The sequence below is a fragment of the Drosophila subpulchrella genome, chromosome 3L (assembly GCF_014743375.2).
Source record: "Drosophila subpulchrella strain 33 F10 #4 breed RU33 chromosome 3L, RU_Dsub_v1.1 Primary Assembly, whole genome shotgun sequence".
NCBI lineage: Eukaryota > Metazoa > Arthropoda > Insecta > Diptera > Drosophilidae > Drosophila > Drosophila subpulchrella.
In genome coordinates, this window is record NC_050612.1 from 25,099,474 (window position 1) to 25,113,397 (window position 13,924).

Consider the following 13,924-nt stretch of genomic DNA (forward strand, 5'->3'; position numbering starts at 1 on the left):
GAATAGCTGTAGCGCCGTGCTACGAAAATTGGCAAAACAAATGAGTAACCAAGCGACGACTGACCCGACTGGCTAAGCCTCGTATCTTGGCAACAACAACCAACAACCAACGGCGGTTGCCTCTCTTAAGTTTCGGTTTAAAGAGAGTTACTACTGCCCCCGCAGGGTTGTCGAGTGTCTAGATAAGAGATATTGCAGTGGAGTATTATTGGTTACAAGGTAACGCAGATAGCTGGGCAGTATTAAAATGCAATGCAGGGGGTACAGATAACAGATGGTTAAATCTTTGAGCAAAGAGTCCGGCTTTAGTTATCTTTTTAAGGTCAGTATGAGTTTGGGGACTGGATTTCTAACTTCTAGGTGATAACCAAATCATAATAGAAACAGACAAAATCGACCAAGCTAGTTCTATTAAATAATAATATTATACTACCACAGAGTGTGGCTTAAGTTACCTTCTTAACGGCAGAGTTAGTTCTTGGACCTCGCTTTCTAACTTCTAGGTGATAACCAAATCATAATAGAAACAGTCAAAGTCTACCAATATCAAAAGTCGTGATTATAATCGGTGTTTTAAATAGAATTATCTTCAAACCATATACAACAGAAGCTTTGATGCAAAACAAGGTAGTAAAAGTTGTATTAAATATTCTTACTTCAATAATAACTTAACATTTTAAAATAGAACTGATATATAGTTTTATTTAACGCAAACAGACTATGTATTATTTATATAATATTTAAAAACTTATTTTTTATAATTCTTAAAAGCACTCTACACTTGGCAACCCTGGTAAAACCATAACACTGCTCCAAAGGTAAGCTCCATTTGGCGCTCTCTTGCTGCGACTTCCCTTTTAACTGGCATATGGTTGATTTGGCCTCGCAGTCGCTTTCTCTTAGCCGACATACGATTTGTTTATTCTCCCATCTCTCGAATGCTCTTCGCCGTTTGTTTTGCATTGAGACTGACTTACGAAAGCGGCCAAGTGAACAATAATGAAACGGAGTGACGCTTCGCATAGGGCAGGGGTACGGTACTGGAACTGAAGAGGGGAGCTAGGGGGCCAAGAGGGAGGGCCAGAGACCTGGACCTCCAAAAACCACGACGTGCATACACACATGTACCCAAATGTACATATTTCAATGCAAAATTTACATACGGCAAGAACACAAACAATGGGCACCCAAGAATGGCAATAACAATGGATGTACACTTAAAGAACAAAATCATAATATGCAAACTGCCTCTGGAATATTAAAACGATTTAGTTACTTTATTTTAAATATATTCTGGGTACCTGAGTTATAAGATCTGAGAAATAGAATAATAATAACAATGGGCCTGATAAGATATGATATCCCAATCTTTTAAGATATTTATAAATATTACACATTTTATTTGGTTTATTATTGAACTTATTTTCTATCAACTTTATTAATCCTAAACTCAACGATTTTTGAAAAAATAGAAATTGGTTCCTACGTTATTCATTTTTTCTATACCTTACCAAGCAATTTAAAAATACCAAAAGTAATCAGAATTAAATATATTAGGTTCGAGAATCTAATGGGCCTATGGTATTTTATATAAACAAAGATCACTTGATAGATGGGTTAACAAAGTCTAAGTAACCAAAAAACTTCGTAATAGGTTGTACTATAATTTAAGCCTCTTTATTTCAGTGTAACAAAGGGGGAAGATTTCTAAAGGGGGCTATAGACATGGTCAGACCGTCTAGTGCGTGGTACTAAGACACAGTCTCTCCAGACCTCCTCCTGCTCCTCCCCTCTGCTCAACTTCAAACAACATGCACAATAAGACACTCAAGTGGCCGGGCCAAGTGAAGATGAAGATGAGCTTCAGACCGACACCAGACCATTGTTCTTGGTGGCCATCACCATCTGCATCGCCGTCTCCGCCTTCTGATTTATCCATAATGCTGATGTTGCGTGGCCGCTTGTTTATGTTGGCCACTGTATGGGCCACTGTTTGGCCATTTCCCAAATTGAGCTTTCGGATGGCGGCCTAACCAGGCGTAACTAACTTTTTGTGTTTTACCTGGTTTTCCTAATCACAAGTGAAACTTCCGTGCTTCCGCCGCAGCTCGATCTATAGTTTTTTTTTTTTTGCTGATGTGCCTAATGAGGAAGGGTTAGTGGAGTCTTCCTTGAACATTTGTGGGGCATCTGCGTGGAATTCTTTGTGGATCTTTTCATCTCCGGTTTCCATTCCTCAGTTCTTCAGTTCTTCAGTTGGGTGTTCACCTGCAATCGAGTGTTCTTGAGCTGCCTTATTGTCTTACACTCTCGCTCTTGTTGGGGTCCGTACTCCGACCATCCATTCATTGGGGGTACGGCTACCATACCGATCCGTACTATAGCATACCCCACCTAAACTGGTTTCGATCTTGCTCTTGCTCTGCATTGTATCGCAGTTTTTTTCTTTAATTATTTCTGTTATTTTTTGCTTTGCTCTTATGGGAGGTTGATTAACTTTTCTGGCATGTTGGTGTAATTTTTTTCAAGCCAATCGGAAAGAACAGAGAGATTCCAGGTGACCATGAAGGTTGTTACACTTGAAGGATTTCGAGCAAATTAAAATATAAATATAAGAAACAAATTAAAATTTAGAGGCTACATACTTATTTATAATTGCACAAAAAATGTTTAATTTTATAAATGTTTTTCATAAGAAGTCAGCTTCAATGAAACCTTCAAGGAAATAAAGATCTTAAGGCTTAATTGCGCAGGCAGTAGCAATATATTAATAACTAAAAGCAAGATATCTCATGGTACTCGATTTAAAAATATGAGAGCAGAATAATAATATTGATAACTCTGAAAATATCACTAAGATAACAGTAAATAATGTGACGTTTATAGATTTTATGTTATTTACCCCTAAAATAATATGAGCAAAGTTGGACTGCCTGATTTATTCTATTACAAAAATATTATGCTCTTAAATATCCATATATTCTTTCGCCTAAGGGTATACCATTTTTCGTTTTAATTACAATTTGGTGCACACATCCATCAGGTTTTTAATATGTACAATAATTATGTTGTTTTTAGTGCTCGGCATGAGTCAACAGCAACAAGTTGGGGCATTACCGGGCGTTTTCTGGTCAAAAGTTTTGGTTTCTGCGGCCACAAAAGAACTGGAAGTGGAACTGGAGCTGAAGAAGAATAGCTACGTTACCAGATATGTGTGTCAGTGACAGTGGTAAACTGGTGACTTGGTGAAGGATCTGTCACTTTGGCAGTCGCTGCAAGCAGAGCGCGAAGTCCGGCTCTTGTGCCGCCTGTTGCGCTCTGGCCCCTCGAAAAATGTTAAAGCCCGAAAGGTAAACAGCAAGCGTATTACAAAACCCAGTGCCAGGCCATAAACGAAAAGGCAGGCGGACAAACTACCGCAAAAAGGTCAGCCCCTGGCCGAGTGCTGGGCGTGAGAATGGCTTTATGGGCCGATGGGGTCCGCATCCAAGGCGACACACTTCAGAAGTCGCTCCATAAATGTACAGCAATCGGAGCGCTTGGGAGCTAATTCTAATTGTTTGACTATTTTTTCCACGCTTAAATATTAAGATGTTTTTACGAAATAAATGTAGCATTTGTAATATTATCTGATATAATAAATATAAAAGTCTACAAATTTGATTTTAAGAAAATGTATATATTTAACGTCATCATCTTTCAATACTATAATTTTGTGTGCAGTATTATCAATCTTATAAGGGAATTACCTGTGCTATCCTTAAGGTTTATAACCTTTATTTATTTAGTGAACTAGAGATATAGTAGTTCCTAATAATTCTATAATAAAAAACTGTTTTTTATGAGAGTACCTACCTTAGCGGTTGAGTTTACAATCTTTAGCTAACATTTCATATTTAAGATTATATTTTTGATGAGAATCAAATATTTTTAACGTTCCAATTCAAACCTATTTTCAGTTTATTTTGTGAACTCGAGGTCTAGTTGGTTAAATGTTAATATACAAGATTAAATTTTGCTCATTCAAATAAAGAATCATTTTCTTTATAATTGCAAATGTTTCCATCTTCATTTATACTTTCCTCGGGAGGAAGAGCTAAGCTCGAGAGGTCAAGCCACAGAATGGGGTCAAAAGAAGCACCAATTTCTGGCCAAAAGGGCAGTGGCGATGCCAAGGAAAAACCCAGAAAATGAAAATTATTTTCAATTTACATTTCAAGCAGAAGGGGTTGTTGAATGGCCAGTTGTGTGAAGGGAGGGGGAAGTAAAGGGGGCGGCTATTTTGGCCATCATGGTTTATGGCCTGGTCTAATGTAATAGTTTCTTGCTATTGCAGCGTTGTTGTCATTGCTGGCAGCAATTGTTGTTGCTGCAACCGAGCGGCATTGAAGCATATTGCCTTTGTAGTTGTTGTTGGGCAAGTGGACGGAAATGGGCTGTAAGAGAGTTGCATTTAAACGAAGAGAACTCTCTTATGTGGACTCCAAGTGGATCTCATTGGGATCGTATCTTTGTTTATGGTTCTTTGCTTGGCTTAAACGCCTTTCAGTTGGCTCCAGAAAATCTAACTAAGCTTGGCTTGTGATTTAAATAAATTAGGTATATTATCTTGAATGATGTGAAATCAGAATATCTTTTTTTCTGGCGAAAGAATCTTTAAATATTTAAATTCTGGAAAATAGCTGGGTAATTATAACTACCTTTAAAGTACTTAGAATGGATTGAAGCATATAAATGCTTCAATACTTTTTGAAGGAATATATCAATTTAGTTATTTCTCTAAGTTTCCATCCTTAAAATGAATTATATATAAATACAATCCAATAATCATTCTTATAACAACTTCATTCACCCAGATCCCAAATAAAATACATATTATTTTAAGTTATACAACATCAGCAAAATATATTTACTTTATATATATAATGTATTTATTATTCTCATGTATGCAAATTAGATTTGTTTCTCTGGTTTAGTTGTGTCTTTCACATATTTCTCCCCTACCATAGACTTCATAGATAATACCGGTATTAGTTCGCTTGAGTTTAGTTTCGAAACAGGCTTTTTTGGAGTTAAACACAAAGTTAGTATTACAATAGGAATATAATCTTTATACAAAAAACATAAATTAAGTGTAGAATTATAATTTCTCAGTTGCTCTTTGTTTAGCTATCATGTTTAGGTCTCATCACAGGAGCAGGGAGTCTTGAGGAGTTGTGTGTTTTGGGTTTTTGGGGAAGCTGCTTGTGCGAGGGAAGATTGCCCCCGAAATCCGAAATTGTGCTAGCAGTACAAATAACATTATAATCTATTCAGATTGCCCCTGGCCGCGATCCCATTGCCATGATGAATCCCATTTAAATCTGCAGCACGCGCTTCACATCGACGGTGGGAAAGGAGGCGAACTGTCCATGGGCTGCGCGATGTGGCTTCCGTTGCAGATACTCCGCCAGGATATCGGAGGCTAGCTGAGAGGCCTTCGAGCTAATCTCACCCTTGAGGGGCACTGGCTGGTTGCGTCTTTGCAGGGCCACCGTGTCGATGCGTGTTCCGGCATTCACAGAATCCTGGGAGCGCACTTGCAGCAGAGACAATACCCAGGCGTGCTTCATCCTGGTCAGCTCCGACTCCAAGGCGGTGATGCGCTGATCTTGTGGCTGCGGCACATATAGGGGTTCAAACTGGGACAGCTTGGCACGCATATCCTGAGCCTGCAGTCGCAGTCGCTCGTTGCGTTCCTGGTTGAAGGCGTTCTTCAGCAGTTGCACCTCCTCCGCCACAACTGGAGCAGTGCCTGCGGGAGCGGTGTAGGATACATTGGTTATGCCCGGAGCACTGGACGTAGAGCCAGTGACCGATATATTGTGCGGGGAGTGGGAATCCGAACCAGACTGAACCTTGCCCGTGGTCGAGTTCAACTTCAGCTTGTCGCGCAGATCGCTCTTCTCGCTCTCCAGTGCGTCGATATCGCTTTGCAGGTGGTCCATCGTCTCCTCGAACTCCTTCTCCTTAAGCTGCAGCTGCTGGCGCGTCTCTTCGTACTGCTGTTTCCACTTGTCCACCGCGTGCTCGTATTCGTTCTGCAGGACGCTCAGCTTCTTCTCGGCGAGATCCTTCCGTATCTGCATCTCGCTCAACTCGTTCTGCTTCATCTTGGCAGCCAACTTCAACTGTTTCACGTCCGCCTCGCGATTTTCCAGCGTGGCGGCCAGCACGTTCTTCTGCTCCAGCTGTTTCTTGATCAACTGCGCCCGCTGAGTGATGGGCGTGCTGTGGGCACCCGATTTCTGTTGACCACCGGCATTGTTGGCTGCCGAGATGATCTCGTACTCCTTGTCCAGCAGATGTTGGGCAATGTGCTGCAGGTCGGAGTTAGCTTGGGCCAGCAATGTCTTAAAGTTTTGCGTTGGTCCACGGTCATCCTGCTCGTAGATGCGTTCGCACGCTGCAGACAGCAGGGCCCAGTACTTTTCCTGGGGCAGCGTATGCTCTGCCGCATTGTCGCTCTCGATGGTAGTGACAATGGCGGCCAAGGATTGCTTGGTGGCCTGGTGCATCGCCGACATGATGCGACTGATGTTCTGAGCAAGCCCACGCATCGCCTCCACTTTGTGCTGGGACAGACCGCTCTTGATAACATGTTGGTCGCTCGGCAAGCGGCGCTTGATCAACTTAACCTGCTGCCGCACGCTTTCCATATTCTCGTTCAGGAATTGTATCAGCAGCACCGAGTCGCTGGTTGCACCTGCCTCCTGGATAATCACCTTGGCGATGGCAGTATCGCTGAGAATGCTCTCACAAGCTGCTCCCAGGGAAGCCACACAGTCGCGAATCATCTGGATCTCGTTGAGGAGTTGTTCTCCGGCCAGCAACACAGAGTTCATGGCGTTAAAGAAGGCCACACATTTCTCAATATTATCCGTGGTACTGTTCTCGTCCAGCTGGTTGGATTTCAGAAGTTCAATAATCCCGTCCACTATCTTTTCTTGGGCCACCATTTCGGGAAGGGAACTTCCGGCTCTCAGGAGGGTATCGGGTTGGCAGCTATTGAGGCCGTAGAGGATCTGGTGAAGGGCACACTGCAGGCTGTGGACGTAGTGCAGCAGGCGGCACTTGAAGGCATACTGCTGGACAGCATGGCCCTGGGTCACTGCCTCCCTGGTGATCGCCTCCACGGCTGGGAATCGCTCCCTCGTTTGCGAAACGACAATGCCGCACTTGAAGACAATGCGTGAAATGAGCAGGACCACCAGGATGGAGTCGTGGTCGCCGCCACGGCTCATGAACGATTCTGGCATAAAGGCGGTCAACATCTGGACATGTTCGTTGGCCTGACTGAGTTCAATCTGGCGCAACTGAACGTCGATGGCTCGCGTGTATGCCTTGGATTCAGCGAACATCTGCTTGTAGTCGATGGTTTCGGTGGCCAGCTTCAAGCTGGGATCCTGCAGCGACTCCTTTTCATTGCTGGAATTGCGATCCCTCAAATCAGTTAGTTGGTCATTCAGCTTCTGCACCAGTTCCCTAAACTTTGTGATGGTTTGGTCGCGATCATAAATGGTCTCGATGGCTGCATCTCGTTCCCGCAGCACCTCCTTCTTGGCCCCATTGGCCAAGTCCAGTTCCTCTCGCAGATCCAGCTCCAGTTCGTGGTTGCTCTCCACCAGCTGTTCGTGAACCTCCTCCAGAGCCTCCAACTGAGCGATTTCTTCCTCGAGCAGCTTCACCTTATCCTCCAGCTCCATTTTCTTCTCGGCCAGCTGTTCAACCATTTCTTCGGCTCCAAGTGCAGCATCGACTTGTTCCTGGGACAAAGGTAGTTTATTTATTTTGCTCATTTTTAAAATAAATTTAAAAGCGAAATGGTTTGGGAAAATGTTTAAAATTTTGTCTGGGGAAATGTTAAAAATATACACAATTTACCTCCTTGAACCCCGATAAATATTATTTTTAAGGCAGGCCGGTAAAAAGAAATGCAATGGAAAAGTTTATGTTTATATCGACCTTAAGTAAAATATATTACACATGTAAACAGAAGATACCGGTCAAAAGATGTTTGAAATTTCAAGCTATAAAAGCAATATATGTACTATATCTTAAACCAAATGCTTTAAGTTAGGTAAATCAAAACGCGAACAACTATGAATGGATATATAATTTAATAAAGCTTTTAACCGATATGTTCCTTTTTTAAACAGCGAAAATTGACGTAAACTAGCGGAGCAAGGAAAGCAAAAAGCGAAAAGAGCGGAACAGCTGTGAATTTTTATTGCAGTGTGGATTGTGGAAAAACCAATTGGTGGCGGGCAGTGAGAAGGGCTTATGTCATATATTTAGACTAGGAAGCTTACCTGCAAGTCGGCCACTGTGGCCTCCAGATCATCGATCTTGGCACTAAGCTTCTCCTTGGTGCGCTCCAATTCCGCGACTTCGGATCTCTTCATGTCCAGCTCCTTGCTCAGCTTCTGGATGTCGTGCTTGTCGTGGGCAGAGAGATCCCTCAGTCGCACCAGTGTTTCCTTCAGACGGATATTCTGTTGCTCCAGCTGTTTGAACTCATAGGTAGAGAGGCCGGGGGAATCGCCGTCGCCGGAGATGCCACCGATGGCGGACTCGGCTTTGTTCTGCATCTCGGAACGCAGAAGCTCTAGGTCCACCTGCAGCTCTTCAATACGCTCCTTGGAGGACTCCAGCTCCAGCTGAAGCGTGTCGGCCTTTTCCTCGGCCATCTCCTTGTCTAGGGTGATCATCTCCACGTTGTCCGAGAGATCTGCCATTTCCTGAGCATGCTGCTCCTTGGCTTCTATTGCATCTTTGGCCTCTTGCTTGGCACGTTGCAGCTCCTTCTGCAGCGAAGCCTGGGCGGCCATGATCTTTGTGCGAAACTCTTGCAGTTGCTCGAATTGAATCTTCATCTTGTCGAACTCCCGCAGCCTTTCCTTATCTTCGTTCCGGCGCTGCTTGAGCGTCTCTAGCTTCTCGGTGAGATCAGCCAGCTGGGCCTGCAGTTCGGCGCTTGTTTTCTGCGCCTCCAGCAAGGCGGTCTTGTCTTCGGCACCGGAGTTGGAGGGCATGGTGAAAGAGGGCGAACGCAGAGGCTGCGAAGGCGTGAACTGTGGCTTCAGGATCTCCAGGAAACCAGTCTCCACAAAGGAAGCCCGCTTGGAGGAGGCATGCGAACCGGCTCCGTTGCCACCGACAGCTGATGCTGGTGCTCCCTCTGCCAACGAAGTGCTGGAGGACTCCTTATCCCTGCTGCTCTGGGGGGCCAGAGATTTCCTGGGGCCAATACTGCTGCTGGAGGCAGTGCGTTCACTCAGAGAGTTGGTCAACTGGGTGCGAGAGCCCAGCAGCGATTGGCGGCTGGAGGAGAGCGAGGTGCGAGAACTGCTCAGCCGCGCCTTTGTGGGTTGGGCAGCCGTGGGCGTGGCACCGCTGACATCTTCGATGCTGCGCCTGCTGCCAGGAGCCGGCTCCAGCAGGCGCAGCTGCGTGGGACGCACGAACATGCCGCAGTTCTCCTCGCACTGGAAGTACTGCTGGCCCTTGATGGAGCCACTGTTCTTGCCCTTGGGCTCGTCCAACACGACGCCCACCCACTTGCCGACGGCGAAGCTGGTCATGCCCACGTAGGCCACCGTGCCGAGCAGATCCTTGCCGGTCAGCTCGACGCGGGCGCCCACCTTCAGGTTCTTCTCGGACATCTCGCTCTCGGTGTGTGCGTGTATGTGACCAGGATGTGGATTTGACTGATGGGTTTATGAATGCTGTTCGATGGGAATGGAGTTGTGGTTAGCGGGTTCCTGGCCCTGGAATTGTAAGCCCACTTACTGCGCTGCACTTGCTCGGCTTTCTGGCCAACAGTCACGTCTTAGCTAGCAAAAAATGGCCGTCGGCTTGAGGAGAGAAAACACAAAATGTTGACATCATTAGTCACCCATACAGACAGCACAGGTAGCTCCAGTCTGCCTGTCCTCTAAGTGGGCTAGTTCTCCGAGCTTACCTGCTTTTCCAATCGGACAGGTGTTCCTTTCTTTGTCTCCGCCGCCACGCTTACCATTTGCACTGAATTCCTTTATTCCTCTTGGAGGCTAATAAAAATTGCAACGAAATAGTTTTCCTAAAATATTTGCTATGTCTGCAGTGTGACCGTGTGATAAAACTAGAGATGGCAACAGCCACTTGTGGTGATTGCAAAAAATATCGTGACCCGAAGCCGTGACTGCTACCGTGCATTAGGATACAAAATATTTAGAACATATGTTAAACAACAAAGTTGATTACAAATAATAAGATACAAATTAAACTATAGAAACATTTTATTAGCAACAAATACAAAAAAAAATAATTCAAAATGTTTGATTCAAATAAAATATTCCAACTACTTGTGGGCCTTTTATATTTTGGCAGTTTTTTGTCTTGCAATAATTTTCTCAAAATATATCGTGACTTCAACCGATGTATCAGTCACTTCTTTCTAATAAACTGTGACCATTAAGTTGACAGCCCCATCAGCTGATTTAAATATATTTTTGTGGTGTGCACACACTGGCACCCGGACCAAACAAATTATTTCGCCAACATATGATTTCTATATTTTTACCTTAAAATGGACGAGGAAGAGCACCTGCACAGGTTTGGCACACCACTGCCGGCTCTAGAGAAGGGTATGTATTTATAAAACTCAATTGGAACCTTGATAATACCCCAAACCCCTTTTACAGATGTTGTGCCGGCCAAGAAGCCAGTGGCCATCGAGGATCAAATTGTGAAGGATGAAAATGGCAAGCGGAGGTTCCATGGTGCCTTCACCGGCGGCTTCAGTGCTGGATTCTGGAACACCGTGGGCTCCCTGGAGGGTTGGACGCCTCAGACTTTTAAGAGCTCGCGGGCGGAGAAGGCCACGCCGAGGGCTCAGCTTAAGCCGGAGGACTTCATGGACCAAGAGGATCTGGGTGAATTTGGCATCGCACCGCAAGGAATTCGCACCCGCGATGAGTTCGCCAAGGAGGACGAGCAGGAGCAGCGTACCGGTCAACGACGTCGCAAGTTGATGCAGCCGGAACTGGGATCAGGACCCATACCAGGAGTTCCTGTGCTAGAGAAACTACTTCGTCCGGTGCGAGACAAAGTGGCCGTTCGCATACTCAAGAGCATGGGCTGGAAACCCGGTCAGGGAGTGGGGCCGCGGCAAACCCGTAAGGAGAAGCGCCAGGCCACCGCTAGGAACACTAGGGAGCAGTATCTCCTCGAGCACTACGGCGCGGAGGGCTTACCTCCCCAAGCAGAGCCAACTGAAGATGATAGCAGTGCTGAGGATGAAGACGACGAGGATATTACCTTTGCGCCTGACGACTACGAACCCATCTTTTTCACGCCCAAGGAGAATCGCTTCGGCATGAGCTACTCCGGTCTCAGCCGCGATCCCATCCTGTCCAAATCTTCCTCTAGCACTGCCAAGCCCATGCAGCACATTAATCTCTTTGGCCAGTTGGAAGAGCAGGCCAACAAAAAGCAGCTCTCCATACGGGGTCAAGCCTTTGGTGTGGGAGCCTTTGAAGAAGAGGACGACGATATCTACGCCCGCGATGATATGACCCGCTACGATTTCTCGCTGGCGGACAAGAAGCCCAAGCAAAAGAAGCAGCAACATGTCCAGCAGCGTCACGTCATCGATGGCTTCAGTGAGGATAAATCGGGGGCAGCTCTGCAGAAGCCCTATGCTATTGATTTACCAAGAGATTTCCAGCCCAGGAATTGGCTACAGCGAAGGAGTCGCTTTGCTCCCATGGACAAGGAACGAGCGAAAAAACTGGAAACAGCCACGGAGTACAAACGATCGGGCTTGGGAAGGCATGATCTCAATCCTGATCAGCGGGCGGAGCTTCTAGGAGAGCAGAAGAAAGACAAAAAAACGCAGGAAGAGCAACCCAAACGGAACCCCTTCAAGGATCGAGGACAATCGCTGATGGAACGCATCAATGCAAGGACTGCGGGTTTCACCAAGGGAGGAGTAATCACCGAAAGTGGCGAGGAGAAACAATCTGAATTGGTTAAAGAAGTAAAGGAATCGAATGCGGCCATACTGGAGAAAGCTGCTTTCAAGACCAAGGATTTGGGTAAGCAATGATGTCGCCATTTCAGAATGATATAACTAACATATATATATTTCTTTAGCACCCGCTACATCATCTTCAGGGGCTTTTAAACCATTTCTGGCTCATGAAGCGAAGCAGCTCCGCTATGAAAAATTCGTAGCTTCAAAGCTTACAAATGATACAGAAATAACAGAGCTCCTGGCCACCATGCAACCTGTTACGCTTTCCCTGTGGGATAGAGAAATGGAGAAGAAGGAGTTCATTCAGGCGGCAAAGATCTATCGTCCATTGGACGGCCTTATGAACGACAGATTTGTATCGGAAGCCAATGTACAGGAAGAGAAGGTCAAGGAGCAACAGAAGACGCCGGAAGAGCGAAAGATCGTAATGGAAAGGACCAAGACAATGTGGAAACCCACCTCACTGCTCTGTAAGCGGTACAATATTGCTGAGCCCTTTGGCGGCGCCATGCTTGAACCAGAAAAAGAACTCAAAACCAAGCCGAAGATTTCGGTATTTGATTATCTGGAGACGTCTGTTAACACGAAAGCAAACTTTCAGACTCCTTCCATTATACCCAAGCACATAGAAAAGCCGAAGGAAGTGAAACCACCAACTCCATCTCCAGCTCCTCCTCCGGCAGTCGAAGAACAGGATAAACCCACTACGAAAGAAGAGCCATCAAAGTTTACTTTCGTGCCCAAGACTCCCTTGGAACAGGCGGTGGATGAATCGCGCAACAAACCCATTTCAGAGAAAACGGACCTGTTCAAAAGCATCTTCGATGACAGCGATGAGGAGGAGACAGTTGCTGAAAAGCCAGAGAATCCAGCTCAGGATAAATTAGCAGCTCTGCAAGAAGCTCTAGGCTTACCCTCAATGTCAGCAACTTCTGCTGCCGCACATAATGTCCTGAGGAATACTTCTCCCCCCAGAGGAATATTTGCAGCTCTATTTAAACCCAAGGAAGTGCCGGCCCCCGAGGAGCCAGCTCCACCCAAGTTCACTCCTATTGAGGGTAATAAGTTGAAAATCTCTTTTAAATCCAGAGAAGAACGACTGAGAAACGATAAAGAGTTGGCAATGGCTGAGGTGCCGCCCGAGGATATCTACGGGCCAAAGTTGCCAGGAGCAGTTCCCCAGAAACCTGCAGCCCCAGAGGACCATGCAGAAGTCAACATTGATGCAAAGCTACAACAGCTTTGGCAGCAGCACGCCCCTAAAAAGCGAAAAGCTGAAAAGTGGGTCGAAAAGAAAACCATCTCCGGCAGCGAAGACAGCGATAATAGTTCCAGCAATGACTCTTCATCTTCAGATTCTTCTGACGGCAAGGCAAAGAAATCGAAACTTAGCAAAGCCAAGAAGTCACACAAGAGCTCCAGCGCAAAAAAGTCCAAGAAATCAAAACTGAAGTCCAAGAAAAAGTCCAAAAAGAGCGACAAATCCAAACACAAGACCAAGAAGAAGAAGAGCAAACATTGATTTTAAATATTTAATAAATAGTTACCGATTTTTCTTTTCTTAAGTCAATCACTTAATGGTTAATTGTACATTGGGCTCGACCAAATTTTTTTGCAATATCCAATCCAATAAGTAAACATTCTGAAAGCCATTGGAATTACCTAAAAATCGATAATGAAAATGTACCCTATTTAAATTTGACCCCCTTTTTAAAGTAAAATTTAAATTTATAATATACGAGAATTCAACCACAAATTCATAGAGGTATCCCACCTCTAAATAGGGATCCAATTACCCAAGTTATGAAATTTAGAACTGCAGTTTTGGGTGCCATTCTGGAAACCATTAGAAATACGAAAAAATCG

The 13,924-nt window shown here is 45.0% G+C and overlaps 2 protein-coding genes across 3 annotated transcripts; one reads left to right on the forward strand and one right to left on the reverse strand.

The window, feature by feature from the left end:
- Positions 1 to 4,878: 4,878 nt before the first annotated feature.
- Positions 4,879 to 10,152, reverse strand: LOC119553153 (dynactin subunit 1). Of its 2 annotated transcripts, none has more exons than XM_037863373.1 (4): positions 10,004 to 10,152; positions 9,832 to 9,896; positions 8,352 to 9,767; positions 4,879 to 7,805 (listed from the first exon to the last, which is right to left on the reverse strand). In XM_037863373.1, the coding sequence occupies exons 3-4, from the start codon at positions 9,702 to 9,704 to the stop codon at positions 5,358 to 5,360; spliced, it is 3,801 nt and encodes a 1,266-aa protein (XP_037719301.1). In that variant the 5' UTR covers positions 9,705 to 9,767; positions 9,832 to 9,896; positions 10,004 to 10,152; the 3' UTR covers positions 4,879 to 5,357. The 2 variants fall into 2 exon arrangements, with proteins under 2 accessions (XP_037719301.1, XP_037719302.1); XM_037863374.1 differs by having other exon boundaries at positions 10,058 to 10,121.
- Positions 10,153 to 10,540: 388 nt separating this feature from the next.
- Positions 10,541 to 13,628, forward strand: LOC119554798 (G patch domain-containing protein 1 homolog). The gene is made up of 3 exons (XM_037865847.1): positions 10,541 to 10,667; positions 10,725 to 12,119; positions 12,178 to 13,628. Exons 1-3 carry the CDS (start codon positions 10,610 to 10,612, stop codon positions 13,578 to 13,580), a joined length of 2,856 nt encoding a protein of 951 aa, XP_037721775.1. The 5' UTR covers positions 10,541 to 10,609; the 3' UTR covers positions 13,581 to 13,628.
- The last annotated feature ends 296 nt before the right edge of the window (positions 13,629 to 13,924 follow it).

Coding starts and splice junctions, on each gene's coding strand:
- LOC119553153 (XM_037863373.1), bottom strand. CDS start 9,704: ATGTCCGAGAAGAACCTGAAGGTGGGCGCCCGCGTCGAGCTGACCGGC. Junction 7,806..8,351: donor CCACAGTGGCCGACTTGCAG/GTAAGCTTCCTA, acceptor CCTTTGTCCCAG/GAACAAGTCGATGCTGCACT.
- LOC119554798 (XM_037865847.1), top strand. CDS start 10,610: ATGGACGAGGAAGAGCACCTGCACAGGTTTGGCACACCACTGCCGGCT. Junction 10,668..10,724: donor ACTGCCGGCTCTAGAGAAGG/GTATGTATTTAT, acceptor CCCCTTTTACAG/ATGTTGTGCCGGCCAAGAAG. Junction 12,120..12,177: donor TTTCAAGACCAAGGATTTGG/GTAAGCAATGAT, acceptor ATATTTCTTTAG/CACCCGCTACATCATCTTCA.